This window comes from Tasmannia lanceolata, unplaced genomic scaffold (assembly GCF_043159265.1).
Source record: "Tasmannia lanceolata isolate RefF3 unplaced genomic scaffold, GAP_Taslan_0.1 ptg000015l, whole genome shotgun sequence".
NCBI lineage: Eukaryota > Viridiplantae > Streptophyta > Magnoliopsida > Canellales > Winteraceae > Tasmannia > Tasmannia lanceolata.
In genome coordinates, this window is record NW_027518692.1 from 50,166,200 (window position 1) to 50,188,748 (window position 22,549).

Consider the following 22,549-nt stretch of genomic DNA (forward strand, 5'->3'; position numbering starts at 1 on the left):
AAATAACGAGAGATGATACAATAGTATGAATAAGACCACTGCCCAATCTTTAGAACAATGTCCAAGGGCAGAACAACCGGATCATAATACCTTTGAAGACAAACTCAAAACAAACAGCAGAAAAAAGAAAAGACACGAGTTGGACACGTGACCCTTAGAGTACGGCCCCATACTTATGTGACGCCTTGTTTACTGTGATCCAGAAATTTGTCATCTTCTTGCTGTACTTCATTATTCTTTGTCTTTTTCTCAACTCCTGAGCCACTGTGGATTGGAAGATGGATCGCTTGTCAACGAAATAGCAAGGAGAGCAAAGTAGGTTTCCCTTTTTCCCTTGTTTTAATAATTGCACAAACACGGCATGTATTTTGCTTTTAATCGCTTTGTAAGACGTTCTTATGCGAAGTACATCAGCCCCTTTTCACTTTTGCAGTGATTGATACACTGCTGCTGGGTGGCCCAAGTAGTCAAAAGGGGCGGATATATTATTTCCAGAAATATTATGGCCGACTGAGTTTAATAAAAGTGTAGTATTAAAGCTAGGGGAAAATGTGATAAAATTAGAGGACGGAGTTCGGGTTAGGTTGATCAGGTTCCCTAAGGCCTCAACCCTAACCCAATCCGAAATTAAATCCAGTTGGTTTTCCCAACCAGCCCAAAGATATGCCAACCCAGCCCGAGTCAAAATCGGGCTGAACCTGTCGGGTTCCGGGTTGAATCATGAGATTTGTCGGACGGTCCGGTTCCACTGAGAGACCCTAAACATAATTACATAAGTTCCATCACGTACTTGCGGCACGTGGCTATTTTACAGGGTAGTTTTGTCATTACGCTCAAGAAGGGTAGGCTGGTCTTTCACCCCATCTATAAATTGTTCCATCTCCATCAAATTCATCAATAAGATCCGTGGTTTTTTTGTGGCAAAAAAATGGCGGATGTAGCAATGGCAGGAGGGTTAGGGTTTGAATCAATGGGAACGGAAGGTGCAGAGACGGTGGAAGAGTCGAAGCAGCCTGACAGAGTGGAGAGGCAATGAACATTTTGGTTCGACAACCAGTCGAAGCCTAAGCAAGGGGCTGCGTGGGGCTCAACGCTTAGGAAGGTCTACACCTTTGATACCGTCGAGGAGTTTTGGTGGTCAGTAATTTATTTCTTCTTGATTGGTGTATCATGCCTTTCTTCACTAGGAGAGTAGGGGAATAAGTAATGGTGTCATTACTAATATAAAGAGGAGGGGGCGGAGGACTTTGTTTTTGTTTTTTTTTAATGTTTGGTGTATTCTCTTTATTTTCAAGTAATATCCTTTTTTTAGGCACTTGTCAATTCATTCCTTCTTGATTAATTTTATCTTCTATTTTATCTTTTATTTTTCAGTTTATACGATCAGGTATTTCGGCCTAGCAAGTTGGTAGCCAATGCTGATTTTCACTGTTTCAAGGCGGGGATTGAACCCAAATGGGAAGATCCTGAATGCGCAAATGGGGGGAAGTGGTCTGTGACAAGTAGCAGAAAGGCCAACCTTGATACCATGTGGCTCGAAACGGTGAATTCAAGCTTCTCTTTTTATCTGTTTTCTAATGATGAACTTGGACTATGTACTGGTTTTATTTTCCAATGCTTGATTTATGATCTACTTGAGATGACTACCTGTAGTTGATGGCTCTGATCGGAGAGCAGTTTGATGAAAGTGATGAAATATGTGGTGTTGTTGCAAGCGTTCGTCAGAGGCAAGATAAACTTGCACTCTGGACTAAGACAGCAACCAACGAAGCTGTTCAGGTTCTTATTTCTTCCTTAATTAACAGCAAGAATCTAAATTCATTTTGGGTTTTGGATAATTGTATAACATACAAATGCGTTACTTTGTAACTGTGGAAATTTAGAATAATTAATGGTTAGTTTGTCACTTTGTCATTGGATAAGATTTTTGAAAAGCCTATGCTACGTTATAATTTCAAAATTAAAGTCCTAAAGAATCATGACTCAAGCATATTGGATATTTATGTGCAAAAGAATTAAAATCATTTATCTGAGAAAGATGATGAACTGCTTATTGATTGGGTAGTTATGTATCTATGTTGGAAATTATTGCTTTCTTTGGTTTGCTCTGCTCTGCTTTGAGTCCTAAGCAGAATTCCGTTCATTAATGATTGGTTACTATTTTCTTCATTATTTGTAATTGAACTCTCATTTTCCACGTTGGAAGTGTTTCATTGTGATTAAATATGCTTTATGGCCCTTTTCGTGGCATGTGCTTTTTTTGGCTGCCAGATATGAAAGACCTGAAGTGCAAATTCTAACTAAGATTAGTTGTTTGAAGAACTATCCCAAGGGCAACTTCAATATTTTTATGTAGCTACTGTACATGGATTGAAGAATTTAAATCTTAATTTATTTGTAGGTACTTCACCATATATGGTTTGAAGATTGGAAATCACCATCACTACCACGAATGGGTATTTCATGATATTCATCCTTGTGAAACAGTCATTAATAGTGCTTCGCCCATACTATCCCTAGGTTTTGGATGTCTATCAACATAATCAACCTCCCCATCGTACCCATCCTCAATGATCTCATGTTCAGAATCCAGCTCATCCACACCCTCAAGACCGAGGAATGCACCATCACTACCAATGTCATCACTATGTGAGATGTTTGTGTGTGATGATGATTATGATGATAATCTACTAACAATAAACTTATTTTTCTTTTCCTTGAGATTGAAGCTCTTCTTGTTTCACTAGTTCTTTCACCTCTACCTCTTTCTTTACTTGTTTGTGCAACTCATATCTAATTGCTTGCTTGTTGTTGCCTCGCTAGTCTCTTCATTGTCATTCGGCTTCACCTTCTAATCCATCTTTGCCTATTCAAAACTTGATCTTGTTTCCTGCTAAGAAGGGCTTTAAAGGGTTATCCTTAGAGAAATTGCAGTTTTTTTATTTAATTGGAAGTTGGAACCACTATTTAAAAACTCCGCGAGTCAATCAGAACTCCGAAAGTCCAAGGTTTTCCCTACCAAGTCAATCAAAACTCCTTTGGCTCTCTTGAGTTAATGAAAAATTGAACGCATTAATCATTCACTCTCCCGAGTTGGCTCCCTTTAACCTCTGTCGAGTTCTCATCAAGTTTGATTTTTGAAACACTAATTGGAGCATTAGTCATTAACAAAGATCCCCTTTGCATGGCAGGCCTACAATCTCATATCGTATTGCATAAAATGAGTTTCTACAACTTAGTGATGCCAATCCTTGTCTCCCTTTCACGTGAATAAGTGCGAATATACTCCAATTCCTTCCGCATCTCAATGGAGAATAAGTTTGACCGAGTATTTTTAGAACAAGAGTACTAAGGTTAGTGGCACTTTCCATAATGTAACTAGAACTAATAAAAAAAGTTCAAAATGATAAAATATTTGATAACATCTCTATTTCAGTAACTAATACTATTAACGAATAAAGCTGCGCCTCTCAACTTTTTTTTCAAATGATCCTTTTGAGTATATTGGTAGCTTTCACTCTGTAATGATTAATATTTAACAAAATAGATAGTTAAAAGAGTACTTGGGAAGATATTAAATAATCAATCCACATTGCACATTATAAAGGTACTCAATGTTCACCACATCGAGTTTTGGTCTCATGATCACACTCTTCAGTCCTGTTCAGACTTAAGACATCATTATAATCAACAAAGTTTATGCTATAGAGCAATATCGAGTTGATACCATTTAAATTAAAAAAAATTAACTAAAATAAAATTGTTAAGTAAGAAGTACTTAAGTTAACAGACCACATACATTATTAGTTACAACTAGTACCAATGCTCTAAAAGGCGTACGGCGTCATGCCTCGAGGAGGTGTAGCCTTAATGCCTCGAGGCGTAGCCTTAATGCGCAATTGAAAGCTCAACTAGTAGATCCTAAGCGACATAAATTGAAGCCAAGGAGATCCAAAAGATGATCGTGTGTCAAGAATGCGGCGATGTTGGATTTCCCGGTGCACTGCGTGGAGTGTCAAGTCCGTGATACCCATATTTACTGTCTAGATTAGGTCAAAACTAATCAGAGATGTATCCATTGGAAGTGTGAGTCATTTCAACCATGTATCACGAATTTACAAGGTCTGTAACAGACCTATAGGGACTGATCTGTACGGGTTCGTATGCTATTGGTGGTTATTTGAGATTGTAACAGGTTCTGGTGATAACTGATAGGCTAAAGGACACGAACTAACAGATCTCTTTTGGAGCTCGCACCTGATTGATCTCAGTATATATATATATATATATATATATATATATATATATATATATATATATATTATTTGTTTTGTTTTTCTTCCTTTGTTGTTTGCTAACGATCTCAGTTCTCGGCTGTTGGCCCATTCCTTTTTGAATGCATAGTCACCATTCCAAAAATAGGACAGACTGTTGAGTTATAGTTTGCAAGGGAAAAGGATGACTGGCTGGTTGGGTTATAGGTTGCAAGGGAAAAGGATGACTGGCGGACTGCATGGATAGTTGAAGGGGTTTATGGGACTGTTCGAAGGTAGGGATTTAGGGTTAGGTTAGATTTGCTATGAATAAAAGGTGATCAACAGCTAGGGTTTGGGTTTTAATGGTTGGGTGTAAAAGGTAAATGTTAGGGTTGGGATGTTGGTCGATGGAGAGATATAGGGTTGCAATGGTAGATGGGGAAGAGCTCAAAGTTGGTAGATTGGATTATGGTCTAGATCTGGAGGTTCAGAAGAGAGAGAGAGACAGAGAGAGAGAGAGAAGAAGGGGAAGTAGAGGAGGAAAAGTAAGGGAAAAGGTAAGGAATAACATACCTGGAATCACTCCAAGGTCCTCTTAGGGTATGAAACTGAAAGACATCAATACACTTGTGTAAGAATCACACCAACAAGACCCAAGACATCACACCAAGGGGATTCCTAGGGCTTCATACCGAAGGAGATCAAGGTATCACACCATGGAGAGCAGACATCACATCTACCTTTTGCTGAGAGAGCAAAGGGATTGTATTTTAATTCATTCATGCATAAAAGAAAGTGCCCTAGGACTACACATATATAAGAAAAGAAAAGAGTCTAGCAAGTTCTGAAACCTGGCACAAAAGCTAATACTTTTGGACTATAATACTCTCTAATGACTGAAAGACTTGCTCCCCTCTTAAGATTTCTGTAAAACATGTGTGGGGCCTATTTAAAATACCCTTGGACACAAGTGACTTAAGTGAATTGGATGAAAAAAAGACTACTACAGTACTACTACCCCCATATGACTTAAAAACACTCCTAACCAAACTTGGAAACTACTAAAACAATCCTACTAACAATCCTATTTAAAACAATTTATTAAAAGCAACAACTCCAAAGTGAAAACTAAGGGCTCCTTATTTATAACAGAAGTAAACCCAAAATAAATAACTCTCCCATGTGGACCCCATGTGTTGCAGCAACTCATGTAAACCCTAAAATTACCCACAACTTGTCTGACCAATGCAAACATGTTGCAACTGTTCGAAATTTTCTCTCTCCTTGTGATTCCTTTTCGTGGACTTGTGGCCCCACTTCCATACTTGTTGGATCACCATGGTCCATATATCTCTTTGTTGCCTTGCTCGATTGATGTTTCCCATCATAAGGTCAGCCATGCAGTTTTGAGAGGGAGGGATCTCTTTTTTTCTCTCTTTAGTCTAGAAAATCTTCTTTAGTACTCTTTGGTGCTTTTCCAATGCGAAGACAATGGATATGGGCTCCCTCTTATCTAGATCCGCTCTTTTATTATGTAGAAATCTATAGAAGTTGAAGGTCATGAATATGAAAGAGATGTAAAAAGAATTAAAAAAGTTGTGGAATAGGGCATGTGTCCCCGTCATTGAGCACCTCCTCGTATATTTACTTGTAAGTATTCATAAAAAACCAAAGTACCCTAAAAATGTAAAACATAGACAACAAACATTATTAAAGACTTATATCTCAGTAACACTAGTTATATGATTAAAATTTTCAAATATCAAATGGAAACAAAAGATCAATATTTAGAAACTTGTACTTGGACTATTTGGCCAAGGTAAAATCGTATTGACTCAGATGAAGTCTTTCATTGGCACTATCAGTTTCCATTAACTCAAGCATTGACACATTTGATTTGTCATTAAAGTGAGCGAGTCGAAGGAGTTCTTGATTCACCCGGTAGGGCCAAAATTGAATCAACTTGGTTGAGCAATGATTGACTAAACAATGGAAAGGAAAATCAATGCATCTGGTAATAACTTTCATCAAGACCTAGCATTTTGATGTAGTCTTCTTGGAGAATCAGGACTATTGTAGCTTTTCATGTGATAATAAACCTTTTTAGTTTCAAGTTTGTTGCTTGATGCAAACGTAGGGTTCACAGCAAATCAGATCCGGAAACTTTTGGAGCAATAAAAGGGCTGCTAATTCAAGAAGGGCGACAACATACATTGTCAAACAAATTAGACATCAGATGGAAATCTTTCACTATTAAAGAATTCATAGAAAATTCATGGCTATTGAGTTCATTCATTAATAAGAATGTAATCTATCTAATCAATGTTCCGTACATTAGATTCATGAAATATGAATCAAACTAACTAGGAAGGAATTCAAATCACAAGTGTATGTTGCATAAGTAACAAATCTAAATAAGTTAGTCTCAATGGCCCAGAACAATACCTAAATGGTGGAAAAAGAGGATGGTAATAACAGTGACTGGATTGATATATGATGGTGAGGGTAGCAAGGTGTTAGGGAATGATTGGGGAAAGAGGATATAAATAAGAAGAGGGGAAGGTTTGACAAATGAAATGAGGAGAAGAAAGAGAAAGGGGATCAAGGAGGGAGAGAGAGAGAGAGAGAGAGAGAGAGAGAGAGAGAGAGAGAGAGAGAGAGAAGCGGTGTGTTGGCCTTCATACTTTGGTCGTACAACATGAGAGAGAGAGGGAGGGATAGAGGGAGGGAGGGAGGGAGGGAGACTGCTAATTCAATAAGGGCGGCAACATACATTGTCAAACAAATTAGACATCAGATGGAAATCTTTCACTATTAAAGAATTCATAGAAAATTCATGGCTATTGAGTTCATTCATTAAAAAGAATTTAATCTATCTAATCAATGTTCCATACATTAGATTCATGAAATATGAATCAAACTAACTAGGAAGGAATTCAAATCACAAGTGTATGTTGCATAAGTAACAAATGTAAATAAGTTAGTCTCAATGGCCCAGAACAATACGTAAATGGTGGAAAAAGGGGATGGTAATAACAGTGACTGGATTGATATATGATGGTGAGGGTAGCAAGGTGTTAGGGAATGATTGGGGAAAGAGGATATAAATAAGAAGAGGGGAAGGTTTGACAAATGAAAGGAGGAGAAGAAAGAGAAAGGGGATCAAGGGGAGAGAGAGAGAGAGAGAGAGAGAGAGAGAGAGAGAGAGAGAATAGGCGAGAGTGTAACCGTACCTGAGAAGCGGTGTGTTGGAGGCCTTCATGCTTTGGTCGTACAACGAGAGAGAGAGAGAGAGAGAGAGAGAGAGAGAGAGAGAGAGAGAGAGAGAGAGAGAGAGAGAGAGGCTTATACATGAGCTTTTTTAGGCGGTTTTTAAGGGTGGGCCATGGGCAGCACAGGTGGGTTTTTTTATACAAGGGCTTTTGGGTTGAAGTTATGGGCTATGGGCTTTTAAGTGGTTTGGGTAAGAGGTAGGAGCATTGGTTGGCCATGGGTTGAGGGGTCTAAGGATAGTGTGTCATAGTGGTGATGTGGACACCCCCAACTTCCAAGTCCAATAAGATACAACAAATAAATTAAAATAGAGTGTCTAAGTGAACTAAAATAAACATATCCTAAATAAATAAACCGATCCTAAGGCTAAATCACATATCCTTTTTTTCGGTAGAACGATTAATTGAATTAAGTCCCATTGATTAAGCCTCTCGCAAGCTAAGAATCTCAAGAAATTGATCATTCAAAAAAAAAAAAAAATCTCAAGAAATTACCCAAGCAAAACTGATTGCTGGACTCATATTTACATACCTATCAAAAAAAATAAAAATTCCCTAAGCTGTGACTGACCACTCCTGTTTGTCCCCATTTTGCTCCATAAAGTTCTCTAGAAATGACCCAAGGACCTGTTGTCTATTTGATGTAAATGACCTTGTGACTCCATGCCGACATACAACCTCTCTAAAGAACAACTCAGCTCAGCTCAACTAAGCCTTTGTCCCAAACTAGTTGGGGTCGGCTGATGAATCCTTTAGAAGATTTTCATGAAGAAGGTGAAAGGATCTACCCGGCTGACTATAGTCTAATCCTGACACTAGTTAGGTTTGTCTACATGGATCATTTTCTTCCATTCTATTCTATCTAAGGTCATGTTCTCTGTTAAGTTCCTAGCCCTCAAGTCTTTCCTCACTGTTTCTACCAAGTTGTTTTCAATCTGCCCCTTTCTCTTTTTACTCCATCAACTTGGCACGAGTCACTTCTTCTCATTGGAGCATCGAAAGGCCTACTTTGGATATGCCCCATCCATCTAAGCATTCGCATCTCCACTACACTCATCTTATGCACATGCTACTTCTTGGTGGCCAAACATTCTGAGTCGTACAGCATGGCTGGCCTCACAACTGCCTTATAAACCTTTCCCTTCAACTTGATAGGTATTTTACGGTCGCACAAAACTCCTAAAGCATGCTACCACTTCAACCAACCTGCTCTTATTCTGACAAAGAACAACTCAGCTACATGAGACAAATTGGAAGTCTACTGACATTGAATAAAATGAGAGACTTTTTAGAACCTAACGACAATGAAGAAGATGGATTCAAACTTCATATCAATCCTAGTTAAACCTATGACAAAATCCATATTGACATCCTCCTTTGTTCCACTACCAAACCTCCACTATGAAGCTGATAGATAAGACTTTCGTATAGATTCATCGGGTTTACACAAGGAAGTTCCATGATAGGTTTGGCATTCTTTTTTAAGAATGCATAGAAAACCCACATAAGTTTAGTTTGTTGACATGATATTAATTGTGTAAACTTGTGCCACTATTGGTTTACCTTTTTAGATACGGTAGATGTTGCGGCTTCATTTTCCTTGAAGAGTGTTACGGAGGGCATGGCCGTCATGTTCTTGGTCAATGCTCTACATAGCTTACATAATTTCTCTTCTTTCATCTCACTATGAAGCTATATGTTAAGGTAGGTTTCTCTTGTTTGTTGGCGTCAATATAAATTGTTGGGGTTCCATGCAATAGCAAATAGTCCCACATCGGATAAGTGAAGTGGATGGGGATGGGTTATAAGGGAATGGGCACCCTCCCTCTAACGGCTAGCCTTTAGGGGTGAGTTCTACCCGGTTAAATTCCCAACAAAAACAAGAGTAGGATTTAAAAATTACAAATTGTTCAAAATTATCAAGTTTATGAAAAGACAAAAGAATGGCTGAAGTCTAAAGTTAGCATAGCTCATATGCAAAATGGTATCCCGTGTCACTGATCACTTTCTAGTACTCTTGTAAGGCTAGCATTTTTTATTTTTTTTGGTTCTTTGCGATATATCAAGTACGTGCCATTACTTTGTTCTGTTTTTTTTTTTTTCTTTTTTGCCCATTCAAGTTCTAACATGGGTAATGTTGCTCATTTGACTTGGCTCTATTCCAGCAGCCTAAGACTATTCCTGTCCCCTGAGCTCTTTCTCATCCTTGAAGTTGGCAAATCTTGGTTGAATCCATTCATCTGATGTGATACTCTTAAACTGATATGTTACGCAGGTCTTCACTAACTTTTGTTGACAACCAAAATCTTGGGGGGTGGGTGGGTTGCAGTCTTTTTGAGCCCAGTGATGCAAAAATTGTACGTAAACCTCTAAGCACAAAAGATCTGCCGTTAATTGCCCGGCCTTTATTGCTTGTTATATCTTGGGTTCTGTCTTTACGATGTCAGAGATGTGTCAGCAGAGCGGAATATAAAATGTGTAGTGGTGAAAATGCAATCTGGATGTCAAAAAGTTTTAAGATTTCTAATCTTTTCTGTTGTGATACTTGGAAGGAGTAATTACTATGTCTCATCATGTCTTACCCAAACTGCTGACTAGAAACGAAGATAAAAGCTTAATTCAATAGATGGTACTCAGATCAATCTAATCTTTTGCATAACTATAAGCATTCTGCAGCTTTATGTTGATCTATTATTTTCCCTTTTGGATTATGCAGACGAGCATAGGAAGGAAATGGAAGGAGATCATCGACGTTGCTGACAAGATTACTTACAGCTTTCACGTAAGTCTTCAACAGAGTCTCATATCTGAGTCTTGCTCAATTATTATTTCTTATGATCTTTTAACGAGTCCCATATCTGAGTCTTTCTCGATTATTACATCTTATGATCCTATCTTTACGCTTACCCGCCCCTTGCAGGATGACTCAAGAAGGGAAAAATCAGCTAGAGGTCGATACAGCGTGTGAGGCACCCAGTTGATATAGTTGTTAGTCTATAGCTTTGTAGAATACTGGTGAATTGAAAAATCCTTATTTCCCTTGATTTTAATGAATTTCATGAAGAAGAAGAGCCCGATTGTAAAATGAGAAACAAAAAAAAAAAAAAAAAAAAGCAAACGCGTAGAAATTAAACAAATTCTAATGGGAGAGGTGTCTCTTTTCTGAATTTCTTTTCAAATTTTCTTTCGGAATAAATTGAATTTTATTTTATTTTAATCTTTTTTAACATTTTATTAAAACAATCAATAATGTGTTTCCAAAAACAAATGACAATAAAATGTTTAAAGTGACCAAAAAAGAAACAAAATCTGACTAACATGTATCCTCACTATGCAATTAGTAAGAAGCTAGAAAAGGTACCTTGCCAATTTATAAGATGAGAAACAGGATCTTTGTTTTTCGTTTTATTTTTCTCCTGTACCTAGAAGCACCAACGCCAAATCAGGATCTTCTAACGCTTACTTGTAGATGCGGCAGCCTTTGATATGGTAGGGCCCAATGGCCCACCATCTGTACCCAAATCCATGCTTATGGTGGGGTCCATCATTTTAATCCCATGAATGGACCCACAATGTCCACTCAAACCCATGCATCTGATGGGGCCTATCATTTTACACCGTGTTTTGAATAGGATCATCCCACCAACTTACCCATGTTTTGATGGGGTGGGCCCCATTATTTTACACCCATATATGGCATGGGCCAAGAATGCTAGCCGTAAAATATCCATACAATTTCTAGCGTACCTTGCAAGGTATAGTTTACATACATACAAGGGTTTGTTGTGGGTGGCGTACGTAGATGTCAGGTCTTTGGCTCAAGCCCAAGGCTTCCTGCGTGCACCTTCTGTTGTAAGTTGTTTGAGTGTCTTATGTCATCTCTCCGATGCCTTTGTCTGCAAGGGTTGCGTTGGTGTTTGATGAGACCATCCATCGTATTAAACGTCTCTTCGACTCAAACCTTAGACCTTCCAACCCCCAAAGTTGGTGAAGAAGAGAAACCTCTCACCTCACCCTTGATAAAATGCTATCTTCACCTTCTCTCCTTCTCATCCTCCTCCCCCACCAACCATGGCAGCAACCAATGGCTTGGTTGCTGGTTCTCACCGCCGAGATGAGCTACATGTCTTGCATGGCCATGACAAAGTACATTTTTTTTTCCTCTTCTTATTCTTATTACTTATTGTGTCACCTATGTTAAAAGGTGTACTAAATTGTGTAATTGAGCAGGCTAAGGAGCAAGATCGGCGTTCGATTTCGAAAACATGCGGAGTTTGTAGTGATGAAATTGGGCTTAAAGAGAATGGGGAATTGTTCGTGGCATGTTATGAATGTGGGTTCCCAGTCTGCAAGCCTTGTTACGAGTATGAAAGGAATGAAGGGAACCAGTGCTGCCCTCAGTGCAATACTCGTTATAAACGTCACAAGGGTTCTCTCTCTCTCTCTCTCTCTCTCTCTCTCTCTCTCTCTCTCTCGGATAAGAAAACTTTCTTTTGAAATAAATGTTTGGATGACACAAAATTTATCATGGGACATGAGTTTTCCACCGTTTGGTTAACTCATTTTTTTAATCAAGAAATAAAATCTTTCCCTGTTTTATAGGAAAATAATTATTGACAAATAGTAGTGTTTAAGTTCAAAATCATATGTATATATATAGGATTAGAGGAATGCCAAACTGAAGGCCTCCCTTGCAAAAATCCAGCCTCAAAGGTGCCCCACCGGATCCACCTCACCCAACTACATTTATAACAATGAAAATTGTAAAATTAAAGGAATGATAAATAGGATTGGATGATGTGGATCCAATGGGGGCGCCGCTGAATGTGTTTTTCCAAGGCCACCCTTCGATTTAGCATTCCTCGTAAGTTTATATGGCAATAGTTTTTAGTGTATTAATGACTACTCTTTTATGTTAGAGTGGCTTGTCCCAATTAAAAAAAGGGTGAATATATCATTTCCCAAATGAATATTATAATTAATTCTGTTTTTTTAGATGGTGTCCGTACCTAGCTGCACGTAATCAAGGTGCCCCCCTTGATGTTTGATCCAATGTTAAGAGGCTACCTTTGGATCAAACAGCAAGGGTGGCAATTATGTTGTATGCCCGTCAGGGGTGCAACATGGACCGGGTCGGGTTGAGCCATTGATAAAAAAATTTGGAATCAACCTGAACCCCACCTGGTTGTATGATATAAGATCAACCCGAATTCCCAAAAATTGACCCGAGTAGCACCCAATGATCAAAATATTGTCTTATTTCTATATAGTTTATATTATTTACTAGATCGATGGAGAAAATTAGTTGGATAACACCGGATTATGTTTACAGGTTGTCCAAGAGTGGCAGGAGATGATGAAGATGGAGGAGATGCAGATGATTTGGAAGATGAATTCCAGATTAAGAATAAAAAAGGAAATATAGAAACTAATCATGTCGTTAATCACTCGGTAATCATTATTAAGTGACTTCCACTCATTTGAATTAAGCGATGTCTTTTTAATAGAACACGGGGGTATAACCGTCTTTTTCCAACTAATAAAGCCCGTGACCCTTATATTGCCCCTAATGTAGCTATTGGTCTCCCATAATGAGCTTGGTAAAATGACTAATTTACCCTTACATTTTTGCTTTGTGAGTCTCCTAAGGTGTAAATTTGTGTAGATTTGGTTTTCTAAGCTGGTGAATTTTGTAGGAGAATGGAGATCAAATCCAACAATGGCAGCCCAATGTTGCGGCTTTCTCGTCCTTCACGGGAAGCGGTGAGCTTGAAATCTCTTTTCATGTATTATAAATAAATTCCAAATTCATTTATCTGATCTTTTGATCTTTTATTTTTGGGTTTTTCTTTTTGTAGTTAATGGTAAGGATTTAGATGGTGAGAAAGATGATTACAGTAACGTGGAATGGAAAGAGAGAGTTGAGAAATGGAAAACTAGACAAGAAAAGAAGGGTTTGATGAGCAAAGAAGACGGAGGGAATGATCAGGACGAGGAAGATGATATACTGTAAGATCCTTGTTTAGTTTTCGATAAATAATATCTGGTATTATAGAGTTTACACCAGACATTTTGTGTATACTCCTGATGATGGGGCCCACCATAAATCAAGAGAGCGGATTCTGATTGTTTGGGCCCCGCATCTCCAAAGAGTTGGTGGGCCCTTGTCGTCCTCATTGCGTAAATAGCGTATACACTGAAAATTCAGTGTATATTAATGCATACGGTTGTTAGATGTTTACTAAAATTCACCTTAGTGGTGACGTAGACTTAAAGCTCACCCATGGAAAATGTCTAAAGTGCCCCTTGTATGAGAAGGCTGTGATGAACAACTGGTGGTTAGAGAAGGAAGGTGTTTGCCGCCACCTTATTCTAATGAAAGGGGTGTTTTGTCTTTTACACATGGTTTTATGAGTTTTATATCAAACTAGTTTTTGATTTTGTCATGAGATTTATGAATAATATTTTATAAATCGATGATTACCTTCCAAATTCTTGTTTGAATCAGAAAATAAGTGCTCATTTAATTCGAAAATATTGCCCTCTTTTAGGCCGGAAGACAATTTTACCCTTCAACATAAAATATCTTTCCACGCATGTCCAACATATTTTCCTTCTAAATGACACTTTTACCCTCCATCTCCAGGATGGCCGAAGCTAGGCAACCCCTATGGAGAAAGGTCCCAATCTCATCAAGCAAGATCAATCCATACCGCATTGTGATCGTCCTTCGACTCGTTATCCTCATTTTCTTCTTCCGCTTTCGCATCATGACCCCGGCAAAAGACGCTTATGCCCTCTGGCTAATCTCGGTAATTTGCGAAATATGGTTTGCCCTTTCATGGATACTCGACCAATTCCCCAAATGGTTCCCGATTAACCGCCAAACCTACCTAGACCGCCTCACCATGCGGTTCGAGCGCGAAGGAGAGCCGAACCAGCTAACCCCGGTCGATGTGTTTGTGAGCACGGTGGACCCACTTAAGGAACCACCAATTATAACCGCAAACACGGTTCTTTCGATCTTAGCCGTTGATTATCCGGTCGAGAAGGTGAGTTGCTACGTGTCAGATGATGGTGCGTCGATGCTCTTGTTTGATACATTATCGGAGACGGCCGAGTTTGCAAGGAGATGGGTCCCATTTTGCAAGAAGCATTGTGTTGAACCGAGGGCTCCCGAGTATTATTTTTCGCAGAAAGTCGATTATTTGAAGGATAAGGTGCAGCCGAGTTTTGTGAAGGAGAGAAGGGCAATGAAAGTAAGCTTTGTTTGAGATTTTCAAGAGTGTTTTTAGTCTTTTGTTTTGATAGAGTTTTTCGGTTTATGGAGTTGGAATTTGGATATGTTTGTAGAGAGAATATGAAGAGTTTAAAGTGAGGGTAAATGCATTGGTGGCAAAGGCTCAAAAGAAACCGGAAGAAGGGTGGGTGATGCAGGATGGAACTCCTTGGCCTGGAAACAACACTCGCGACCACCCCGGCATGATTCAGGTTTGACATAAATACCCACTCATCCTTCTTGGACTAACCAAAATGCACTCTCCTCCTTCCCATACAAGCTCTCATTTTTATAAGAAAATAAGAAACTAAATCCTACTAAATCAACAATATTTCTTTCCTACTTAAGAAATCAACAAAACAAGAAACTAATGTTTGAAAAAGTTAAACTTCCTTAAAAAATAAGATACTAATCCTAGTAGAAAGAAAGTAAGGAAATATGCTAATCTTAGTGTCCTACATCAAACCATCTCGTAACTTCCTGTCTTTTCGCAATCAAAATGTGTTCCATCTTTCGAATTTTGAATTTGAGGGTGCAAACAGTAAAGTCTTGAATTTTAGGGTGTAAACACTCCTCAAATGAAAGAAGTTTCTGACTGACTTGCTAGGACAAAACCCTTATTTGCATAGGATAAACAGTGTCAACTTGTTTCATTTGATTATTAACTTGGGGAGTTTTATGTGATCGAATGACACTTTTAGTTGGTTCGCAGGTCTACTTGGGAAGTGCGGGTGCACTTGATGTGGAAGGTAAAGAGCTCCCTAAACTCGTTTACGTTTCACGTGAGAAACGACCAGGTTACCAACACCACAAAAAAGCAGGTGCCATGAATGCTCTGGTGAGGTTCTTTAATTTCTTTACCTCGAAAGACACACACACGCACATGCACAAGCTTGATTTTATATGGTTATTGATGGGGCCACGGGGAAGTGCTAAAATTTGTACAATGGCAGGTTCGAGTGTCTGCAGTTCTCACTAATGCACCCTTCATGTTGAATCTTGATTGTGATCACTACATCAACAACAGCAAGGCAATTAGGGAGGCTATGTGTTTTTTGATGGATCCTCAACTGGGCAAGAAGCTCTGCTATGTCCAGTTCCCACAGAGGTTCGATGGTATTGATCTCCATGATCGATATGCCAATCGCAATGTCGTCTTCTTTGACGTAAGCCTTGCTTGCTTTTCATGTTGCACTTTTTCCTTCTTTTTCTTTTGAAAGTAATGCCTTCACTTTCTTTTTTAATTTCCAAGAGAATTAGAAAATCATGGGTGATGAGTACTTATGAACCCGGACCTCAGGTTCCTTCTATTGTAAATTCATGTTGGAATTTATTAAAAAAAATATCCACCATGATTCCCTTTACCAACTTTGAGGTAAGGGCATTTTGGGTATTTTCCATGATTCTGTTTCAAAAATAGATATTTGCCCACAAATTCCCAATCTATATAATATTTTCCATTCAGTCATTGAAATTTATGAAATGGCCACATTTTTTTTTCTTTCAAATTATCCCTAAATACTATACCAAAATTTTTTGATTAAAAAAAAAAAAAAAAAAATTCAGTCACTTCTTAAACCAGGGGTTTCTTGCCGGGAAAATTTTAACTTTTAGCATTTTCTGATTTTTAAGACAATCACAATTTTTTTTGGCATAACAATCATTTTTTTTAAGTTACTCAGAGGGCAATTTGATAAAAAAAAATGTATCTATGCTAAAATGAGTAGGCATTCAGGGGCTTATTGGAATTTTTTTTAAAAAGACAATTTTTTTGAGTAAATCATGAAGCTTGGTGACTAATTGGTGTATATTTTCCAAACTAGGAATTTATAGGTAAAAATCCCTTGAAAACTTAGTTTTTTTCTAATATAAAAAGAAAATAAGCAAGGCCACGTGGCTCTGTTCAAGGTCCTGATTTTTACAAAGAGTTGTTAACTAACCAACTTCACCAATAGCTTAAGCTTTTGGAGAAAGGCGTTATTTATCTTTTATACTTTAACACTCCCTCGCACATGTGGCTCACTTGGCAAACACGTGGCACATGTGTTCCCACTTTGGGCTGACCATCACATGCGGATTTTTACTATCCGGGAGGTTTGAACTTGAGACCTTTGGCTCTGATACCATGTTAACTAACCAACTTCTCCAATACCTTAAGCTTTTGGAGAGATGTGTTATTTATCTTTTATACTTTAACAGTGAATTTGAATTTTCAAGTGGTTGAATTGATATATCAAACCTCCCTCAAAAAGACCATAAATCCTTAATTTTGTGCACAATGTAGATCAACATGAAAGGCTTAGATGGGATCCAAGGCCCGGTTTATGTCGGAACAGGGTGCGTCTTCAACCGCCAAGCCTTGTATGGCTATGACCCGCCGGCAAGTCAAAAGCGGCCAAAGATGACATGTGACTGCTGGCCATCATGGTGTTGTTGTGGCTGTTGCCGCAGTTCAAGGAAGTCTAAATTGAAGAAAGGAGAAAGAGGAGGATTTTTTGGCAAGAAGAAGAAGATGACAATGATGAAGAACTACTCAAAGAAGGGGTCAATGCCATTATTCGACCTCGAAGAGATCGAAGAAGGTCTTGAAGGGTACGAAGAGTTGGAGAAGTCATCTCTCATGTCTCAGAAGAACTTCGAGAAGCGGTTTGGCCAATCGCCAGTGTTCATCACGTCGACACTCATGGAAGAAGGTGGCCTTCCTCAGGGGACCAACACAAATGGCCTTGTTAAGGAGGCCATTCATGTTATCAGCTGTGGTTATGAAGAGAAAACCGAGTGGGGCAAGGAGGTAATTACGTCTTTTTTGCTATTTATTCTTCTTCGTTTTTGGTAGGTAAGCTGGCGATCGAACCCGAAACCATTGAGCTATAGGCCCAACTCCTTTGCTATTTCTTCTTTGAAAACTCAAAAACTCAACTCGAATCGAAAGGGTTGAGTTGAATCACCTCAGACAAGTGATGGTGACTTTATAACAAATCAAACACATTACTTAATATAACTTCAAATATTTTCTGGTCCTTTCTCATCATTTCCACACCCTTTTGTTTGTCTGGTTTCTTTAAAAACACCTAAACTACATTTCATGTAAATTTTGTTGCCTTTTCTTCAAAATAAAATCATTTTTATGAAAAGACAAACGAAAAGGGGTGTAATTAAGAACGAGGGAAGGGGTGAAAATATCATTTTCATTTCTAGATATATTTATTAGGTAATGATATCGGCACAAACATGCTGTTATAATAAGCACGAACTCACCTTGTCCTATACGCTGAACCAACTGTTTCAATTCCCCAAAAGATGTTAGCAACCTTTGGCAGCTGATTAAAGCATATGCAACCAGTTGAGTTAAAGCATATGCAATCAGTTGAGTTTGTACCTATTATCAAAACATAGTTGTACGGTTGTACCTATAGGGATTTGCTAGGCAATTTTGCGGCTCACTTTTGCATAAAGAAGAACCAACTCGTATCAGATTTTGTCTTATTCACTTAATTCATCTGAGGTGGATGTTCTTTCCTGCAAAATTGAGCCATGAAATGGCTTTCCCAAAAGAGAATACGGTTCCTGCGGGTGCCCTCAGGAAAGTTACCTGCGGTGATGAATTAAATAATAGCGGTGGCGTGAGCTCATGTGCGCAAATGAATTAAATAATGTGAGAGTGCGTTCTATGAAAACAGTAGTGTTGATATTTTAATCTTTCTTATTTTATAATAATGTGCTACCAAGCTTCTCCTCTTGGCAAGTGGCAATGGTGGTGCAAAGATGCGCCAGATGGCAAATGGTGCTAGCAAAAAACGTAAAAACGTAATCATTAAAATTATGAAAAAAATACGAATAAAATATATAAGGTTATGACAATTACCGTAATAAAATACATAAGTTTATGACAATTACTGAAAGAAACACTTATTTAGAATAATTGTGACAAGAGTGCTTCGTACCCACTAAGAAATAGTGGGTCCCAAATTCGATTGACTCGCATGGTTGCAATCCAAACCGTCAATCGAATTTGGGACCCACTATTTCTTAGTGGGTACGAAGCACTCTTGTCTGAACTATCTGCCGCATGGTTGCAATCCAAACCGTTTATTTAGCTCTTAACCCAAAATCAGAATGATTTGAGGATCTGACAGTCTAAAAGATGCATTTTTAGCCATTGGATGTAAAACATTGGTCAATTTGTTTCACTCCCTGTGAGTTCAATATGAGATTTGGGTTGTTTTCAATACAATTATATGAGATTTGGGCTGTTTTCAATACAATTAGGCCACATGATGAGCGATGGGGATCACATACACGTCATCCATGTGTGCGTAAGATGTCTTGTGTCTTGCTAATATTAGCAGTTCAATTATAGGGGATGTTTGTATGCATGGAAAACTTGTAATAATTATTCTAAGTAAGTGTTTCTTTTATTAATTGTCATAAACTTATGTATTTTATTACGGTAATTGTCATAACCTTATATATTTTATTGGTATTTTTTTCATAATTTTACAATTTTATAACTATTTCTAGGTAATGTTTCATTTAAAACTTTATACTTTACCTATTTTACTTCTCTGTGTAATGATTACGTTTACGTTTTTTTGCTAGCATCATTTGCCATCTGCGCGCATCTTTGCACCACCATTGCCACTTGCCAAGAGGAGAAGCTTGGTAGCACATTATTATAAAATAAGAAAGATTAAAATATCAACACTACTGTTTTCATAGAACGCACTCTCACATTATTTAATTCATTTGCGAACATGAGCTCACGCCACCGCTATTATTTAATTCATCACCGCAGGTAACTTTCCTGAGGGCACCCGCAGGAACCGTATTCTCTTCCCAAAATTGCATAACAAATCCCCGATAAGGCGATAACAAATAAGAAGTTATGGTTCAAAACTTAGGCGGGTTTTTTTTTTTTTTTTTTTGCCTTCTCATACTTGTAGAGTTGTGGAGTCGTCAACTGGTTTAGCTAGTGATTCGATTCAACTCTGAATAATCCGAGTTGACCCGTCGAGGTTAATTACTATTGACTATTCAAGTGGTTTTAAGTTGCAGATGACATGAAAGCTTCATCGCCCTTAATTTGATAAATACATCCTAACTTTGTCACTAAACCTCTTTCATTTATCGTTAATGGCTTTATTTTGCTCTCTCTTTTTGTTGGCAGATTGGATGGATCTACGGATCAGTAACAGAGGATATATTGACAGGGTTTAAAATGCACTGCAGAGGGTGGAAATCAGTGTACTGTGTGCCTGACAGACCTGCCTTCAAAGGGTCGGCTCCGATAAATCTTTCGGATCGGTTGCACCAAGTTCTAAGGTGGGCTCTTGGCTCAGTAGAGATCTTCCTTAGCAGACATTGCCCACTCTGGTATGGCTATGGTGGAAACCTGAAATGGTTAGAGAGATTGGCTTACACCAACACTATTGTCTACCCTTTCACTTCCATCCCTTTGCTAGCATACTGCACTATTCCTGCTGTCTGTCTCCTCACTGGAAAATTCATTATCCCCACTGTAAGTCTTTTTTCTTTTTTGGTTTGGATGCCAGAATTTTTTTGGTTCTTGGGACTTTTGTGGAATTTCCGCAAGAAACCCACGTTTGGTTGCTAGTTATATAGTGGGCAAAAAAGAATCCCACAAACCAAAATAACCCCGCATGAAACCCAAATCTGGAAAAAAAAAATCCCAGGAACCAAAATAATCCCGCTCGAAATCCGAGGAACCAAAATAACCAAAAGAAGAACTTTTTTCTTCCCAACAGTTCAAGCAACCAAACATGGGATTTTTATTTTACCGGGATACTTCCAGGGAGTTTTTTTTCCCACCAATCTCCCAGGAAATTTATTGTTCCACAAAAGTCCCAAGAACCAAAATAATTCTGGCATCCAAACGGAGCAAATCATGACTAAAAAACATATTTTCATTAAGACCTATATTCTACTTATGTCAGCATATATTAATTAGAGTAAACTTTTTTTTTTGACAAAATACCCTTTGAGTAACTTTAAAATCACAACTTTTTACCAATTACGCTTTCGTTATGATTCTACCATCAAACTTAAATTTGCCAAGCAATGATTCTTGAAATAAGTGAGGTGTATTTCCATCAAAGAAAGTTTGGTACAGTATTTAAAACTTATAAGAAAAGAAATCAATTCTAAAATGATATGCTGAAATTAAAACCTAAGACAATTTAAATGACCAAAATACTCTTATACAGGGTTAAAATTGGGTTGGGCTCTGGTTGACTCCAATTCATTTTTTAGCAAAAGCTCAACCTGACCCGACCCAAGTTGCACCCCACTCGTTTTGCTAGCAGCTCTATAGAGAATATTTTATAAAATGTAATATTTTGGCAATCACATAAATTTCAATGTAGATTAGAGATTTTTAGGCAAGAATCCCATTTTTTTTTCAACTGAGTGATCATCTGGTGTATGGTATGTACACTAACATCTGGTGTATGCACTAGTTCATTGTAGTATCATGTCAGACCCCAAAACAACTCAAAAACATGAGCTACTAATACTACCCTCTAATGCAAGTTATAATTCCTTGTACAAGTATGAAAGCACCATTTTAACCATAAGAATTTGATGTTCCTCAGCTGACCAACCTAGCTAGCATATGGTTTATGGCTCTCTTCCTCTCCATCATAGCCACCGGCGTTCTGGAGCTCCGATGGAGTGGTGTTAGCATCCAAGATTGGTGGCGTAATGAGCAATTCTGGGTCATCGGAGGCGTCTCGGCACATCTCTTCGCAGTCTTCCAAGGCCTTCTTAAGGTCCTCGCCGGAGTAGACACCAACTTCACTGTAACTGCCAAGGCAGCAGATGACGCAGAATTTGGAGATCTCTACCTCTTCAAATGGACTACGCTTCTCATCCCCCCTACCACTTTGCTTATATTAAACATGGTCGGAGTAGTTGCCGGAGTGTCTGATGCCATTAACAATGGGTATGGTTCATGGGGCCCTTTGTTTGGGAAACTATTTTTCGCCTTTTGGGTCATAGTTCATCTATATCCTTTCCTTAAGGGCTTAATGGGGAGGCAAAACAGGACTCCTACCATTGTAGTCCTGTGGTCTATTCTCCTTGCTTCAATTTTCTCTTTGGTTTGGGTCAGAATAGACCCTTTCTTGCCCAAGCAACAAGGGCCAATTCTTAGACAATGTGGGGTGGAGTGTTAGCCATATGTTTGGGCACTATAGCTTTCTATCCCCTGTTTCCTTTTCTTCTTCTTATCTGTACTCTGTTTTTGGGACAGTGTAAGTCCTTAAAGAGTTGTTGCATGTATAGTTATGAAATCATGCTCTATAGTTCAAGTTTTGTTATCAATGGTGTGAAATGAGTGCCTGCCAATGTGATGTCTGAAACACAATGAAATTGATTTCGTGGGTTGCAATGCTGTCTGTTAATATCTATTTTGGATGGATAAATGAGAGTTGTAGCATATCACTAAATTGAAATTAAAGTGGAAGTTTCATTGGTGAATGATTTTGGGTTTCAGATTATATTGTTTAAGTCAAAATGAAATTGTTAGTAAGTACTTCTGGTCGGTAGAATTTGCTTAGTGAAAGAGTGAATGTTTTCATTGCCTAATGTTTATAGATTTTTCCATTACCATACCGATGAAAACAAGAGAAACCGATCATCACACAATTTTTATTCCAATAATCAGTTTTGGACTGAAAATCAATTCTCAAAACCCAAAACGAACAGTGCTGGATAATCGCCTG

General features: G+C 38.3%; 1 protein-coding gene across 3 annotated transcripts; it reads left to right on the top strand.

The window, feature by feature from the left end:
- Positions 1 to 188: 188 nt before the first annotated feature.
- On the top strand, positions 189 to 22,144 carry CESA4 (cellulose synthase A4). 3 transcript variants are annotated; one of them, XM_077396671.1, is made up of 14 exons: positions 189 to 315; positions 1,375 to 1,543; positions 1,654 to 1,779; positions 11,759 to 11,957; positions 12,861 to 12,979; positions 13,225 to 13,291; positions 13,387 to 13,537; positions 14,175 to 14,787; positions 14,882 to 15,019; positions 15,520 to 15,645; positions 15,761 to 15,973; positions 17,092 to 17,598; positions 19,975 to 20,325; positions 21,419 to 22,144. In XM_077396671.1, the coding sequence occupies exons 2-14, from the start codon at positions 1,529 to 1,531 to the stop codon at positions 21,998 to 22,000; spliced, it is 3,207 nt and encodes a 1,068-aa protein (XP_077252786.1). In that variant the 5' UTR covers positions 189 to 315; positions 1,375 to 1,528; the 3' UTR covers positions 22,001 to 22,144. The 3 variants fall into 3 exon arrangements, with proteins under 3 accessions (XP_077252786.1, XP_077252784.1, XP_077252785.1); XM_077396669.1 differs by lacking the exon at positions 189 to 315 and adding an exon at positions 905 to 1,137; XM_077396670.1 differs by lacking the exons at positions 189 to 315; positions 1,375 to 1,543; positions 1,654 to 1,779 and adding an exon at positions 11,367 to 11,674.
- Positions 22,145 to 22,549: the final 405 nt, after the last annotated feature.

Coding starts and splice junctions, on each gene's coding strand:
- CESA4 (XM_077396671.1), top strand. Junction 14,788..14,881: donor AGGAGAGAAGGGCAATGAAA/GTAAGCTTTGTT, acceptor ATATGTTTGTAG/AGAGAATATGAAGAGTTTAA. Junction 15,974..17,091: donor GCAATGTCGTCTTCTTTGAC/GTAAGCCTTGCT, acceptor TGCACAATGTAG/ATCAACATGAAAGGCTTAGA.